This window comes from Bacillus rossius, chromosome 18 (assembly GCF_032445375.1).
Source record: "Bacillus rossius redtenbacheri isolate Brsri chromosome 18, Brsri_v3, whole genome shotgun sequence".
Classification (NCBI taxonomy): domain Eukaryota; kingdom Metazoa; phylum Arthropoda; class Insecta; order Phasmatodea; family Bacillidae; genus Bacillus; species Bacillus rossius.
In genome coordinates this window covers 10142135-10159593 of record NC_086345.1, presented here as the reverse complement: position 1 = coordinate 10159593, position 17459 = coordinate 10142135, and the positions used below count along the sequence as shown (strand labels likewise).

The following is a 17459-nucleotide window of genomic DNA, read 5'->3' as shown; positions in this document are numbered from 1 at the left end:
AAATAAAATAAAATATGCTATATGATAAATTGAATTATTTATGCTACATTACTTGAAAACATTCTAAATTTAGCCATTAAGAGTCTAAATTTAGTTTACGGGTCTCTACAGGGAAATTAGGAATCTCAGGATAACCACTAAGTTATTTCACAGGTATCTAGTTTGACTTTATGAATCTCTATAAAGTTTAGATATGCTCTAGAAGTTAATAAATATTATCATAAGTATGAAAGTGTGTAGGGGATATTTTAATTCCTAACCACACAACTTCAGTTCATGGTAAATCATATTTCTCAAATGGTTGACCTGATAAAGATTTGTGTTTATTCACTGCAATTAAAACATCTCTTTTTCTTCAAAGTGAGTTGAGCTTTCATGTCATTTCTAAAGAAATGATATTGGTCTGTGAAGTAAAGCGAATTTATATTTTTTTCATTGTATCCAGTTTCCGTGAGGGAAGTGATATAATGTATTTATCAAACATAATTTTTTTTTTTAAATTTTATAATCAATATACCCACTCCTTGGTGCTTTTGCCCCTTCATACACTAGTATCAAATAATTTAGGTCATGGAAATAAATGATTTTTATTCATTTCATTTTTCTTGTTCTGTACTTATGAAAAGTTCATGTTTCTGTTCTAGCCACAGCAGCTGTATGGAATGAACCACACAGCTGTGTGAATTACCATGGCAACACTTCATCAGGAAGCATGGGCCACAGATCCCAAGACTCACCAGACACCTGCATCTTAATCAAGCCAGAAGTGACTAATACTGACCCCGTGAAATCATCAAGCCACACAAACTGTCACCCTGAATCCACAGAAAATTATTGTGTTAGCAATTTTATACCGACACAGCAGTGCACTAATACACACACAAGCCAACAACTTTTCTCATGTCAAATATGTTCTGCTAAGTTTAGCAAGTCTTCTCATCTCAAGCAGCACTCTCTTACACACACTAGAGAAAAACCTTTCTCTTGTACTGTATGTACTGCTAGGTTTAGCCAGGCTATACATCTGAAGCAGCACTCTCTTACACACACTGGAGAAAAACCTTTCTCTTGTACTGTATGTACTGCTAAGTTTAGCAAAGCTAGTAATCTGAAGCAGCACTCTCTTACACACACTGGAGAAAAACCTTTCTCTTGTACTGTATGTACTGCTAGGTTTAGCCGGGCTAGTCAGCTGAAGCGGCACTCTCTTACACACACTGGAGAAAAACCTTTCTCTTGTACTGTATGTACTGCTAGGTTTAGCCAGGCTAGTCAGCTGAAGCGGCACTATCACACACACACTGGAGAAAAACCTTTCTCTTGTCCTGTATGTACTTCTAAGTTTAGCAAAGCTAGTAATCTGAAGCAGCACTCTCTTACACACACTGGAGAAAAACCTTTCTCTTGTACTGTATGTACTGCTAAGTTTAGCCAGGCTAGTCAGCTGAAGCGGCACTCTCTTACACACACTGGAGAAAAACCTTTCTCTTGTACTGTATGTACTGCTAAGTTTAGCCAGGCTAGTCAGCTGAAGCGGCACTCTCTTACACACACTGGAGAAAAACCTTTCTCTTGTACTGTATGTACTGCTAAGTTTAGCCAATCTAGTTCTCTGAAGCAGCACTATCACACACACACTGGAGAAAAACCTTTCTCTTGTCCTGTATGTACTGCTAAGTTTAGCAAAGCTAGTAATCTGAAGCAGCACTCTCTTACACACACTGGAGAAAAACCTTTCTCTTGTACTGTATGTACTGCTAGGTTTAGCCAGGCTATACATCTGAAGCAGCACTCTTTTACACACACTGGAGAAAAACCTTTGTCTTGTACTGTATGTACTGCTAAGTTTAGCACGTCGAGATATTTGACGCGGCACTCTCTTACACACAAATGAGAAAATATTTTCTCGTGTTGAGTATTTCTGCTAAATTTAGCCAACATTTTGGTCTGAAGAGACATATTCCTACATTCATTGGAGAAAAACCTTTAAAAAAAAATATTTTTTTTTATAATTTTTTATTTATTTATATTTTATAATCTCATGTTATACATGCACTTTCTATAAGGGATGTACCCATTCGAATCCTGATTAACTGTAATCGCCCGATAATAGAGAATCGGTAATTAATCTTAATCTGTAATCTTTCAACTGATTATTTAGACAAAATTGTCAACATTTCTCATTATATTTATCATAGTTATCTTTGAACATTATAAGAAAAACATGCCAATGATGCTAATATATTCTTTTAACAGTAAATATGAAATTCTTTTAAGTTTAATTCATGATACACCGTTCAGACTGTAGGCCTACACACACGCTGAAAATTTCAGAAACGTCTTCTAATAAATTAAATATACTCTTATTTTATTCAATGGACGATTTTCTTCTAGCATGTATGGCTACTATTTCCATTATTTTTAGCTCCATGCATCAAACAACTGCTTTGAGTGCCGCTTGCAATAAAATACAACACATAAAACAGTATAAAACACAATAATATTATTTGAACAGCATCATCACAAGATCTTCATTTTACGTTCAGGTTACGCACGTCATGTGATGAATAGGGCCATGATTATATGGTGAATCGCGAAATCGCAAAATTTTCCGCAAATTTATTTGGAAAATGCAAGAAAGCGATTTTTAAGAAAAACCGCTAAATAACTTCGTAATTACACAATACAAGTCTCATATATTTTAATGTGAAAAGTCATGAAGCGAAAACTACATACACTAGAACCCTGATTTTACGTATGCTCACGGTTCCACGGATTGTGTGCTGACCCGCCTCGCTAGCCGGCCGCCGGCGGCACGCAGACGGGCGACCGCTCACTCACTCGCCTGCCCGCCGCGCCGCCTGCCTTCCCTTCCCATCCCAGCGCTGGGCTACCGTCTGTCGCGTAGCAAACATTAAAGATTATTTAATGTTTGCTACGCGACAGGATACCACGTTATTTAAATCTGCCTGCCTTATACAAACTGTTATTTCTACGATTGTGTGAATAGTCACATCTTCCAGTTGTGAACAGTGTGGAATATTAATGCTAATAGCAACAGAAGCTTGATAGTCAAGACTTGGCCGGGTCCTGGTTGATAAGCTGGAAGAATTTCCTGCCTTGCATTACTAAGTGCTTCCTCTAATCAGCATTAGGGCGCCGTCTGGTCAGCGTTAGTGAAGCGGGATGATAAGAGCGACGCTCAATGGTAGTTCTAGCGCGGTAAAACCTCTAAGTGCAAGGCTCTGAACTGGCGCGCAGTCATCTCGTTCCCGTCAGATGACTGTGAAATTTGAGCGGTGACCGTAACGTTATATGGCGGAAAAATAAAGATAAAGGTGTAATGCATTTCCCTCTGATACATTTCAAGAAATTTGTAACTGGTTCTTTACACCTAAAACTTCGAAAACATGCCTTTTAGCCATTTTATCTCCTCTAAATCCTCTTGATCCAATATCAAAAGAACCAGTTGGGCATTAACAAATTCTTAAATGCTTTTCGTAAACAGACTCCAGTCGGATATCTAGTGCAATTTGGAAATCGCGTAGGTTTTGCGTGGCTGTGCGCGGCACACGACTGTAGTTGCCATGCGTCACGCACCGAGAATGTTGTCCGTCAGGAAGGAAGAGTATAGTTCATTTGCGGTAAAAATGAATACTTTTACGGCCCTGCTAAATTTTTCCATTAAAGAAATTTTGAAGTTTCAGTGATTTTCCAGCAGAAATAATGTTGTGTAACTAACAAACAAATTGTATCCAAACAATTAACGGTAAATGGCTGTCACGGGGCCCCAAATTTTTTTTTCATTTTACCAGAAATGGACTATACAAACCTGGCTTTCGTCGACGCAGTTTGGAGAAGGGGAGGAAGGATGTTGACAGTTTCACATGCCAAAGGACGTTGAGGGAGGGGGGGGGGGGGAGAGAGACACGATGGTTTGTATGCCTGGGAGGGATGAACCTTCAAGTCTGGGCAAGGGAAGGAGAGGTAAGCCGTATGACGTCATGCATCCACGCCTGTGCTGCCGCCAGCCTGTCTAGACGAGATTCCCGCGCTCCCACACATGAACCACATCGACGTGATGGAGATTTTGTGCAGGGTGTCTACTGACCCTGGAAAACCTGGAAATATCAGGGAATTTTGTAATCAGGGAAAAATCAGGGAATTTTTTTAAAAATCAGGGAATTTTTGTTTGGTAGGTTGTAGTTGGCAATACGTTTTTTGTTTATTGATCAGCTTGCATTGACGTGGCATCATGTGTATCCCCTCCCATTTTTATTTTTGAATGGCAAATAACGAACAGTTCCCACGTCCATTTTCTTTTATTTACCATCGGATTCGGAAGTGGCATCAAATCACGTGATACAAACTGGTTCAAGATGGTCTGTTATCCTGCTGACGTGACGTGCTGCAGCATGTGCTTCCCACGTTCAGATTATACCGACAGGTGCATTTAATTTTAAGTATCTATGGATGCCCTCAACGTAAACTGGACATTTTTGTTAGCGTTGAAAATTCATATCACAGACACTTTTGGTGAAGATTCACCATCGTTGCCATAAATTGGTAGCTGTGGGCTTCATACGGTCCATGGTGCTTTCAAAACTGGAATTTCTGTTACACAATGGGACGTTTTTAGTTTTTTGAGGCACAGTTACTATTTGTTTAAGCACATATCTGCAAGGAGGGCAGATTACATTAGAATAACTGGATCAGAGCTTTTTCCCAAGAAATTTTGTGCAATCAGATGGAATACTGCAGTTGCTGAGCGTGCCATGAAAACGTTACCCCACCTAAAGAAATTTGTTAGTGAAGTTTCTATTTCATCTCTCTCTTTCAGTGTAGTGAAATGGCTCTTGAAGATAATCTTCTAAAAGTAAAATTGACATTCTCCCATTTTTTGGCATCAGAGCTGGAATTTGTTTCTCACAATGTTCCAAAGTGAAGCACCCATGGCACCTTTTCTCTATGATTCACTGGTTTTATTAGCTTTGGCAGGAAAATTTTGAAACCAGAAGTACTGAAGAGCTTTAGGGAGAAACGCAATGTATCTCGATTGGATGTAGATAACCAGGAAAATCTATTGACTGCTAACAATATCAAGTTGGGTTATGCAGTACGCCATGCCATCAAGAAAGAGAAAGTACCAGAAAAGTCTGTCCTGTTACAGAAAAATGATAGGACTTGTCTAAAGGTTATGGTAAAACAACTTCAAGACAAAAGTCCCCTGAAGTACAATCTTACCAAGGGAATTTCCTGCTTATGTCCGTCTGTGGCTTTAAATTTGGGTGTGAGGAAACAGCGTGTAAAGTACAGTTTAGAATGTTGTCTTCAAAACAGGTGGCTATCAGGACAAGAAGCTGATAACATTGAGTGATCATATCAGTTGGTATGTTCCTTGCAAGATTCTGCAGCACTGTTCTCGTTTTTTTCTCGAGAAGACGGGCGCCTTGATCACTTGTGGATGCTCATTCTTAAGGCATATACAGTAGCTTCCAAAACAGGCCTTCTAAAGTTTGTGAGGATGGTGTTGGTACTTTCCCATGGAAATGCATCATTGGAAAGAGGATTTTCAGTGAATTCTAATCAGCTGACTGAAAACTTGCAGGAAGAAATACTGATCGCACAAAGACAGATGTACGACTTTGTTCAACGTTCTGGAGGTGTAGATCATGTTGATATCACCAAGTCCATGTTACAGTATGTAAGAAATGCTAGTTGTAGGCGTAAGGAAGCCCTGCAAACAAAACAAAAAGAAAAGGAAGCTACAGACAAGAAGAAGGCAGAAAAAAGAAGAGTTGAAGAGGAGATCAAGGCATTGCAGTTGAAGAAGGCTCAAATGTTGGATTTGGCTCGTTCTGAAGTAAGTGCAATAGACGCAAAAGTTGAGGAACTGCGAAATTGATGGGAGCTTCCTTTTACTAATTATTTTTGCAAAAGGAAGTGTGTGAAATATTTGTAGCAGCATGTTTTATTTGCCATCAACTGAGTCACTTTGGCCTCGTTTGGAAGAAGGTAATTTTTTTACTAATTTAAGTAAGTTGAAATACTTTGAAACCCGTCAATGTAATTGTGGTATATTGTGCGCTGCCAGGTTGGTAACGCACGTCCGGACATACAGTTCCGGGATGGAGGCTGGTGATACACGGCCAAACAAAGACTGGTGCGCAGTTTGTACATTGTAATCCCGTTACTACATTGGCGACGAGGATGGGATTGGTTTCTTTGCGTGCATTACGGCTCGTGTAATGTTCAGAAAGAATGTTGGTGTTTAAAGTTAAAAGTTTTACGCCCGGCGAGGACACGTGGGACTCGTATGTCGAAAGGCTGGAACAGCTTTTCATCGCAAACGGTGTAGAACGTGGTATATTTAATTATTGCAATTGGGCGCCTAATTATATATATATTTTAAAAGTAATGCCAAAGGTTAGGAATTTTGACGTAACTAGTTATACCTTCCAAAATATTAGTTTTTTTATTATTACCTTGACTTAACAGAACAAGCGAACATAAATTACATCTATTTAGGTAATCAAATAGTCTCATATATACTATATCAGTGATAGTTATCTGTATGAGGACATATATTCCTAGAGAGCCAAAATCTAAGTAAAGGTATTTCATACTAGTAATGTCTTGATTCACGTAACCTTACGTCTAGTTCAGTTGTTCGGAGACACTGCGAACTCTGCAGCACTGGATATCTGGGTAGCGGTAACCAGAGACAAGGACGTTTTCGACCAGCTGAAAACTACGAATACTACTGTTCTAGTTGTAAAATTAGATGACGACAGTCCAGCATCCTCCTCTGATCCTGAAAAGTCTTTATAATTAATTTGAAACGATCTCACCGACGTAGACCACATGGAACCTTGGATGTATGGTTGTCATGGTTGTAACGGGAACTCAGGCCTCAGAATTCTTGTGACAGCGACTGACGGCTCCGACCATCGTCCTTCAGGGATGGAAAGTACGAAGATTCGAACCCAGGATGGTCATGAATGTAGATATCAACCGAAAAGTAAGTTCATTCTTGAAGTTCGGAAAATCCATAATTCTGTCAAATTAATGCAGAATTTCATGAACCCAACTTGACGTCTACCAAAATAACGGAACTCCGCTGTAGTCTCTTCTTGTGAGCTGAACGGAAATGTAAAGAGAAGTACGACCCTCACTCAGTACGTATCTTTCTATCCAGATATTTTTTTCTTATTTTATTTGTTTTTTTACACATCCATATTCCAAAAACCACTATCGAACGAATACCTGTTTATAGCCACCATAGATGAACTAACCAAAGCTGGAATTGAAAATCCACAGACTTATGCAAGTAGGAATAACGAGAATTTAAACCGCGCTAAAATATAGTAATGGCTTTGCAATAGCATCATTAATTAGATTTGAGGCTCTCTATTCACATCTTTCTCCTACTGTTTTTAACATGAAACCTTTTAAATAAATTACACCAATTTTGCACTCATAATCTCATAAAAAAAAGAAAAAGAAAAACTGTAAACATAGTGACGGTTTACAGAGCCGCTCCAGATGATTGAATGTTAATTACATTGGAATTCTTGAAATCATCTTAATTTTTTTCTCAAATGGAATAATCTATGTACAATATTTCCTCCTAGTCTATGATAAGGTCTTTTTAACAGAAATCCATTTAGATGCATAAACAAATAACTACGATCATAATGTTGCTCTTAGCTGTGAAGGTACAATGTAACATTTACCAATTAAATTACGTTTTCACATAGAATTACAAATAATTAACCAAACAAACAACATAATCCTTCAAACAAACTTAAACATATAAACAGATACATTAATATATGTTATAAATCATTATTCATTTCAATCAAAGCTTGAAGTTGGTTAGTACCCATTTTGTAATGTTGCTTAAAGTTTTTGTCTTTCAACTGGATATATATAATATAATCTTGATGTTTAATCACTTCACAACTATCTTAATATAATAGTGTCCACTTCTTATTTTCTGAAGGTATCGTGTGTCACTTTACACCAAAAATAGTTTATAAGTATTATAGTTTAGATAGTCTTTTCTTTTTAGCTTTATCTTTCAACTTGAAGACTAAACTACCTATTTGGCTCTCTCTAACTAAAATGCTTTTAGTCAACATATGACATGACAGTTAATTAACTATTACATATTAATATGTGTTTCAATTTACTATATAATAATTGATACATACAGAGTCCCCTCTTAATTGTTAATAATGTTCTCAAAATTATTACATCACAATTCATACTAAAAGGTAACTATATTTATCGGAATTCATGAAATAATTTCACATGTACGCAAATATTATGAATAAGTTTGTATAAGTGAAGTTCAACAAAGTAATGTTATATTGTAAGAATATGCATTCATTTTGTGGTACTCTCAGGAAAATAACAAGGAATTATAATAATAGAAAAAATGTTATATAGAAAAAAAATGTGTAAGATCAACAGGTGGGAACCAAAATCAAGAAACTATGGACAGAGACGTACATGTTTGTTAAGCGGAAGACAAATTTAACGTGCTAACCTTCTTCGTGATATTCGTGATACTACTATTGGCGTATGTTCTTCTTCCAATGGAATTTCTTACTAATTTGTTATCTTCATTTATGCAATTCTTCTTTGTGACATAGTGCCACTATACGTATAAGGCTACAAAACAAAAACAACTATATATATATATATATATATATATATATACACATCCTCACTACAACTTCTCTGTGGTGGGACTAAATAATCGACGGCGAATGCCTACGTTACATCGAATGTCTGCACTGGACGTTGCGCAGTGGACTTAAATCGTCGATATGCTCAATAGCAAAAGTAAACTGCACTCATTGGTATTCATACTCAAAGGACAATAAATTATTTAGCCTGTTAAACATACGTATTAGCTTTACTAAATAACATATTAGCATTGCTTATAAACGAAGCATTTGATAGTCAAAAAGAATACTTCCATGTTTCCTTCTTCTGCGAGGTAATTACCGCCAATAAGTAAGTATCTATCATTTATATGATAATTCACGAGGTTGCTGGTCGATAAGGCCTTAATTGAGTTATATTGTACTTCCCAATGGTCTCGTCACTGTCTAACTTCTGTAGCACATAACAGTTCTCGTTTATCTTTCCCTTATTTTGATGTTACAGACTTGTAATTTTAATTTTGTCAAATTTACCCCTTTGTTGTCACTAGTGACCGGTGTTCGGGGTATCGTATCACCGATCTCTACTAGTTTAACTGCATTGGGTTACTGGTAATGGTGGTAGTTATTTCCCGCGTAACCATTGAGTCCGATATCGCTTCTATGCCCTGCGGATTAGCATAGTAGACGGCAGTATTAATAGGTTCTTGCTTCTGAAACTGTGTAGAAAACTGAGTAGCTGACCGATCTGGTTTAGTATAAGCATTTACATGATCTCCTGGTATGGGGTTGTTATATATGTCATTTCTCGACTGATTAATCTGTAGTGAGTTACAGTGATTTCTGTTTAGAGCTTGTGTGTTTTGTGTAGGCTGAGGTATGTCGACCGAACGATTTTCAACAGTTCCTTCATAATATTTGACCACGCCTGCTTCGTTCCTATGTGCATGTTTATTTTCTCGCTGTCGAGGTGATCTAGAATGTTTATTCGGCGATGTCGGTGGAGTATTGTACGAACATTCGCCGCTCCAATTCCTTTGTGGTGTTGATTGTGGTCTATCATGACTTTGACGATATTGATTTTTTTCGGGTCTAGTGTACCAAGAATCATCCTGTTGTTTTCCAGAATCTTTTGAATACCGTTCTCGCTGTCGGTGATAATGTTTGTGGTTATTATACCACTCATTCCGATTACGTTTGGGCTTGTTATTACGCCATACTAACGTATTAACTTGAGGTGTGTGACGAGTGTTATTTTGTTTATCGCCCTCATTGCGACGCTGATTCCAAGGCTGGTATACAGGGTTAGGTTTGGTATATATAGGTTGTTGGTTCTCCTCGCGATCGATGTTGTTCGTTCGATTCTGACGATCTAAACGTTCGTAAGCTAACAATTGTTCTCTAAAATCCGAAATATTCTCGAAATTTCGTCCGGACAAATGAAGCTGGTATCTCATTGGTAATTGTCCTAAAACCATTGCTACAAATTCCCCGTCGTCCATCTCTACATCTAAATATCTCGTTCGTTCGAACATATCACTCAAGTGTCCCTCTAACGATCTATTTCTCTTTGGATCAAATTTTTCCCCGTGTAACATCGCACGTAGATTTCCCTGTAGTTTCAAACTCCAATATTGATTTAGAAATAATTTCTTAAACTGTTCGTAAGATGATATGACATGATGATGCACTTCCCACCAATAGTAAGCTGTGCTCTTCAAACTGCTACTTAAACATTTTAATTTTTCACTTTCGGTAAGGTTAAAATGGGATGAATACTCTTCGAACGTTTTCAAAAATTTTCGTGGATTTTCGTGAGATTTAGCCGAGAATGTGGGCTTATCCTCCACCCAATGACGTGAAGGATGGTTCAAAACTGATGTAGGATCAATCATCACAATAGATTGTCCGTCAACTGTAAGCAAAACTGCAACACTACTCGGGGCCTGTCCACTTTTGGACCAGCCCCGTGCTGAACTTGTTGGCGCCCGACGACAGATGGTGCCGTCGGACGTACACCAGGTCGCCTGGCTCAAGAGGTTTGGGGGGACGGTTTGTCAGTGGAGTGTTGTGCTGCAGGTACTGCTCCTGCCGCTGACGTGCCTGCTCTCTCATTTCTGAGAGTTCCACACGGGGGTCTCCCCCACTTCTTTCTGTTGCCGCCACGGCCACGCGGTACTCTCCCGGGAGGGCCAATTTTTGTCCCTGCACAAGCTCCGCGGGAGAGTAATGTGTGACGGCGCTCGTCCGCCGTCGTAGACAATATAACAAACAGATTAGGAATATGGACGTCCCATTTTGAATGGACCTCTCCCAACCAGAGGCCGAGCTGTGCCTTCATCTCTTGGTTCTGCCTCGGTTGGGTTTGCCCGTGGGTGGTAAGTGGGGGTTGTATGATGTTCGACACCCCACTTCCGGCAAGCCGTATTCCACCTGGCTCCCCTGAACTGCCCGCCATTGTCACTCAGTAGCACTGCTGGGTAACCGAAGCACGGGAACACCTCCCCTTCCAACAGTGCCACCACAGTTCCCGAATGTACGTTGGACACTGAGTATGCCTCAACCCACCTTGTGAAAAGATCTGTTACCACGACCAAGAAACGCTTCCCACTTTTGCTACGTGGATATGGCCCCATTATATCTAACGCCACAGTGTGGAAAGGCTGCTGGGGCCGATGGGGCCATTGCTGTTCCTCTCTGTCTGATCTCCGCACCTTCCTATGCTGACAGATTGGACAACAGCGGGCATACTCCCGGACGTCCCTTGTGGTGCCCGGCCAACAGAATGTCTCCCTCGCTGCTCTCAGCGTCTGTTCCGCCCCTGGGTGTCCTGCAAGAGAGTGGTCATGGAAGAAGGACATGACTGCCGTCCGCACCCCCTCCGACACGTAAATACTCAAGGACTCCATGTCCCCTGGGACTCGGACCTGCAGTGTTTCCCCTCTGCAGTGCCTGAAAGGTAGGTCTTCCGCACGGCACTCCTCCATCTGTGCCACGGTCGCCGCGTCTCCCAGTTGCGCCTGCGGCACTGCCTGTACCAAGTCTGAGAGTGTATTCACATAGCCCGAGTCAGTGTTAGGGGATGCCTGCGTGGTCAGGTAAAGGGCCGCGGGTGACGGCCCCTCTGTCGTGGACGAGACCTCTCCTTGGGGTGGCACCAAGTCTACCCAGCTGCCCTCGTCCTCGAACACCATGGCTGGATCAGGATGCCTGGACAACTCGTCTGCCAATTGATTTGTCTTTCCTGGCACATGTTCGACCTGAAAATCGAAGTTTTAAGCATCATGGCCCAGCGGGTGAATTTAGACTACCTCCCTTGCATTGAGTTCAACCATTTCAGGCATTGATTGTCCATACGAAGCACATACGACCTCCCCTCTAAGTGGTGACGGTACTTGCCTACCGCCTACACCACTGCCAGACACTCCTGTTCGTTGACATCATACTAGCGAGCAGCAGGCCCGAACTTAGCGCTTGCATACTCCAGGACCCGCCGCTCGCCCTCGGGCCCAAGCTGGTAGAGCACGGCCCCCATGCCCACCTGACTAGCGTCTGTCTGGAGGTACAGGGGCTCCTCCGGCCTCAGCCTGGCCAGCGTATGACACTCACAAAACAGGGCCTTGACAGCAGTCAGCGCCTGGTCCGCAGCTTCTGTCCAACAGTACTTAGTTTTGGGGGACGTGTCGCCGGGTCGTGTCTAGCCACCGATCTTGCTTGTGTTTGGCGCGGAGGGGGTGGGGCCACGTAAGGGACAACTGCCCAGGTCTCTTCCTGATTTTCCTGTTCCGCGACACCAGATCTCTGCGCAATGTCTTTCGAAGCATTCCCGCACCTAATTGCCAGTAAGTCCCCTTCTACACTGCGCGCGAGCTCCACAAACTCCCACAAATCTAGTCCGATAGCACTGCGCAAAAACGGCCTCAAAGTTGGATGCAACTGTTCGCAGATCATTGGCAACACTGCACTCAATGGTCCATTTGTGCCTAAACGTCGGTACAGGCACACTTTTCTATGAATAAATGCCTCCGCACTTTCCCCTTCCGCCTGCGGCATACAGTAAAGCTGTCGTTCACAACTGGAGCGCGCCATTAGTCCGTCGTAACGTCTCAACAATGTACGTTGGAACTCCTCCCAATCCGCGAGAAAATGTCCGCCCTCTGCCCACCATGCCTGTGCGTGTCCTCTTAACTGTTCACTCACTCTCGACACCCATCTGTCCCGCGATAAATCCTTCAATCTGTCCTTGCAAGTTTAAAGAAAAGTCCGCGGATCCTCATATGCCTCTCCTGAAAAACTCTGTAACAGTTCCGGCACCTCCACTACACGCATGACTACCGGTAATTGTCTGTGCCCGCATTGCTCGCACTCAGTCACTTGTCCGCATGCCCCGCGCCACACTTCCCCCTGGCTAGCTGCGTCTGACTCTGCCAGTTGCTGTCCGCGTCTGTTTTCCGCACTGTCTGTGTCCGTGTTTCCGTGTTGCACTGTCATTTTTTCCGACTTCATCGCGCTACCTAAAGGACACGAGCAAGTTACCGCGCCGATCAGTCCCGTCTGCGGTAATCCGCACCACTCGCACTGCTCGTAGTTATCTGCCATTATCCGTTACTCGTCTTCCCGGCGTATTCAATCTCTGCCTTATCTCGTATCTTCCCGCGACGTTATTTCCCCCGGTTCCGCGATCTCTTCCCGTCGCGAGATACGTGATCCTGCGCGGCCAGCGATAAGCCGTGTTGCTCCGCCGCGCGAAATATGATGCCGGCGTGAGACGCTCCGTGTTATCTCGCTCCCACGCCGCTGTGTCGCGCCCGTTTCCTGTGCAGCTGCTCCCACGTCTCACGACTGTCTCCGCGTCTCGTCCCGCCCCGCACACAATGTCCGAAAAAAAAACTATGTCCGATGTCCCGCGCACTATGACTTTCCCCACTATTCAATGTTCCGCATGCGTAGTCTTTTAACATAGACAAAGTTCAAAAACGTATCTTGGCTAGGCCACACTAGTAAGGGCGCCACATCTCGTGTGCTGGTTGACTAGTCCCTGAAAATGCTGCTATCCTGCCGGCTACTCAGGGTTCGGTAGAGGGGGGTTCGGGCCGCGTGGCCGAGGGACTTAGTCTCCAGAGATGAAATGAGAACAACTCGAATAAAGTTTGATGATCCTTTATACTCAAGACGCTGAACACTTTACATGGGGCTGCCGCGTTTCCGGTTCCGCGCACTAATCTGGTTAAGAAAATTACGGGACGTCCCGCCCGTGATGACTATTACTCCCACAGTAAGGAATAGAATTCTTATGACCCGCGCGCGATAGGATGTCTGTCTGACTGTACTCCACACTGGCCAGAAAGTAATGAAAAGCACAGAACCTATGATGGCGAATGACCAGTTTGAAAAAATGAACCGCGACTCGCCAGAATTGAGAGCAGAACACACGTGCGTGAAAATCATAAGATGAGAGCTCGCGACTGAATAGCAAAAAACAAGCTCGACTGCAGAGTTGAAAAAAGTCTTCGCACTGTGGGGAAGACCTTTGTAAGTTTTGTACTAAATAGGTCCCACACATTAAAAACGTTGGGCTGTGTTTAAAACTGTGTAGAAGAATTATTTTTACTTGAGTGGCTTTCCACTGGTAATGTTGGTATCAGGTAGGTCACAGCTAGGTGTTACTTAATTGGGGAACAAACATACATAAACATACACTGGGGGTAGATGAAATTACAAATGACATAACACAACACTTTGAATATAGAATATATAATTATTTTATTCCCAATGTAAAACGATTTCAAAATTTTAATCTTATTAATATATTTAATTTAATTACTATTTATATCCAAAACAACATCCTAACTTACAATTGACATCATATAAATTCAATAAAAGTTCAATTACCAGGAGTTATGTTGCGCACATTTAAATATTTACAAAAGTCCTTATTCGGGTTCGTTGACACTACACAGTTTTAATTAATGTTTTTGGGAACTTAAAATCAATTGACCTCGGCTAGTTAGGTTCAAAATGTCATCGGTAGAGCTCAGAGCCTCTTATCTATCGGACCTCTGAGTCTGTTAATTAGTGTGTAAAATCGTAAAATTTATATCCAAGTATTATTTAAATCATATGTAAAGTCAATTTAATTCAGAAAATCAATGTTTATATTAATTTCCGGCGACGATGTGACGTAAAAACGGGAGTTGCGTGATCTGTGCATAAGATGAGGACACAAAATCTGGGCACTTTTATTACTCACTCCTATATTATTTATCTTTTTAGATAAATCCTATTCCAATATTCTGGACTCCCTAATGATTCATAATTATCATCCTCTATCCGGGATGCCTGTTGCTAAATAGCTAATTTTCAGGATTTATAATCGCCGACGTCACGAAGTTGCCGCTCATTCAGCTGGCCATTGTAGAACTCTCTTTCTTACTAGCTTCTCCAAATAAGCCAGTAAAACTCAATTTTTAAATGGTGGCCTGTGATTGGCCAAAAAACCAACTTCGGTTACTTAATTTCTTAACAAAAACGTGAAATCCGAACGCAACAATTGCGTGGATAACAAAATTTCACGTACAATTTAAATAAACAAATATTAAAATAATAATTTACATAATAAAATCACGGCGTTAATTTTACCGTTTACAGTTTCCAAGTTCATTAGTCCTTAGAGGGGTATCAACAATACCTAGTTCAAATAGTCCGGTAAAAATCCAAAGAGTCACTTTTCCATAGACATACACAACAATAAATTGCTGTTTCTGAAAATAAATAATATTAGACATAGAGCAAACAAAATAAATAAATCGTAAATAATAATAAATAATTAAACTGTCAAAACAAACATGTTGCAGTACAGCACGGCAAAGTCTAGAACCACTGTTAATACTGCGCCCGCTTTTCTCACCGTCCTGTAGCGGTGTCACCAACACGTCCGTCGCCTCTCGTGCCGGGTCCACGACTGCCCTCCCACTTCCCTGCCGCGCCTGAGCGCCCGCGTCTCCCCCCTTCTCCGCGAGCCCGCGGAACATGCTGATTGGTCACAGGCGGAAGCCACGTCCTTGTCGCCCGGTGAACAATTAAAACTTATACAAATACATAATCCTTCAATACAAAATTAATTATAATAAAATATAAGCAAAAAATATACAAAAAGCGTAAAAAAAATATATATTTACAATTAAATAATATGTCAAATCCTGTATGGAAACAAAACGTTGCACGTCACTCTCACTTGCATCATACAACACACGCAAGAGATGGCGCTGGCGAGGCATAATGGACTGAAGGAGCCGGGGAGACACTTGGGTCGACATCAATGGAACGTACTGGCTAAGAAAGTTCAGCAGTGCAAAGTAGCTCATACGTGGCCTGATACGTCTGCGGAGATGGTTCTGTGACGAAACGTACTGGCTAAGAAAGTTCAGCGGTGCGAAGTAACTCTTGACACGGATCGACACAACTGCGGAGGTAGTCCCATAACGAATAATACTGATAGCGAACAACGATGCCATGCTACGCGCGTCTCGAGCGGAGCGGAGTGGAGCGAGCACACGTCTGCTCTGCTCCGAGTCTGGCTAGCCACTGCCTCCTCCGCCCATCCACGCGCCGAAGCTCGCGGCCCGCGGAGGAGGGGAAGGGGAAATAGGCCGGCGTGGGAGAGACTCGTCTCGCGGTGGGCCAGGTTGCGGTTTACATTTCCTAAGCATAGCACTTGAAAAAAATTACATAATTATTTAAGAAAGATATTACAAGTAATTGAACGGTAAATGACAAAACGTAAACACAAATTAATCAATTAGTTAAGAATTAAAAGTCAAGTTAAGTATTCGTACACTCTTAGACACAATTCAGGACTTGAGAGTTCTGTTACGTTACTAATTATATACAATCGTGGATGCTCGTGATTAATTAAAATGTACATGATGACACTAAAATTCCCAGGTAAAAAGTATAAATATTTATAAACACATCATTGTCTACGTCCCTGATCGTAAACACTTCACTGACGGTGCACTAGGGGAACATGCCTCCCTTAGGCCCACGTCGGTGAACAGGTACGGCCTCTACATCTAGGAGGGCACGACGACTGTCGTCAATATCAAGCTTGTATTTGTTCAAGACTTTATGCGGAAGTTATTTTATTGTAACATAACGTTTAAAGAATTACCGTATAAGAGCTTATAACAGTATTTAACACACAGTTTATCTTAAAGGAATTTGTAAGCATTTTGTTATTGTTATGTTGAAGCTATTAAAATTGTTTATATTTTTTTTCAAATGAGGGACGCCCCAGGGGGTCGGCCTTGTCAAATAAAAGTATTGTTCGTCTTGTATAAACATAATAACCAAATTTTAGGTTCTATAACCTATTTGATTTCTTATAGTGATATGTCTACTGGTGTCAGGCCGCATGTCTAGTGCCTAGGCCTGGCTTCAAGTTGTTCCCCCAGTAACCCGCAATCAAGAACACCATTTAGTTATTACTACACATAGCACTGACAAGCATCTTTCATTGTACATTAATTATAAAATACATACACACTGCAAATATGCCAATAATGCTTGAAGTTATCTAGGTGTGCTTTGCGGTACCACTCGTCGCATATACCCCAAGGCTTGCGTAGAGAAGCCTGTGGGATACTGCTTTCTTTGCGAGGCGGCCATGTTGTTTTCAGAGGGAGGAGCATGTAGCACTCGTACCAGGAGGCCGAGGCCAAATGCAGGACACGACAACTTCAAATACACTTGGAGACCTATTGAGTTGTAATAATTATCACAATA

General features: G+C 41.5%; 1 protein-coding gene across 19 annotated transcripts in view; it reads left to right on the top strand.

The window, feature by feature from the left end:
* Positions 1-17459, top strand: part of LOC134541305 (gastrula zinc finger protein XlCGF57.1-like) — a 531604-nt gene that overhangs the window by 384113 nt on the left and 130032 nt on the right. Inside the window, exon 6 of one of the 19 annotated variants that reach the window (XM_063384658.1) lies at positions 645-17459. This exon is cut by the window's right edge and continues 25365 nt beyond it. The exons of the other annotated variants lie outside the window; for them this stretch is intronic. Coding sequence (XP_063240728.1) covers positions 645-1894 — 1250 coding nt within the window. The 3' untranslated portion in view covers positions 1895-17459. The remainder of the gene's footprint in view (positions 1-644) is intronic. 19 annotated transcript variants of the gene reach the window in all.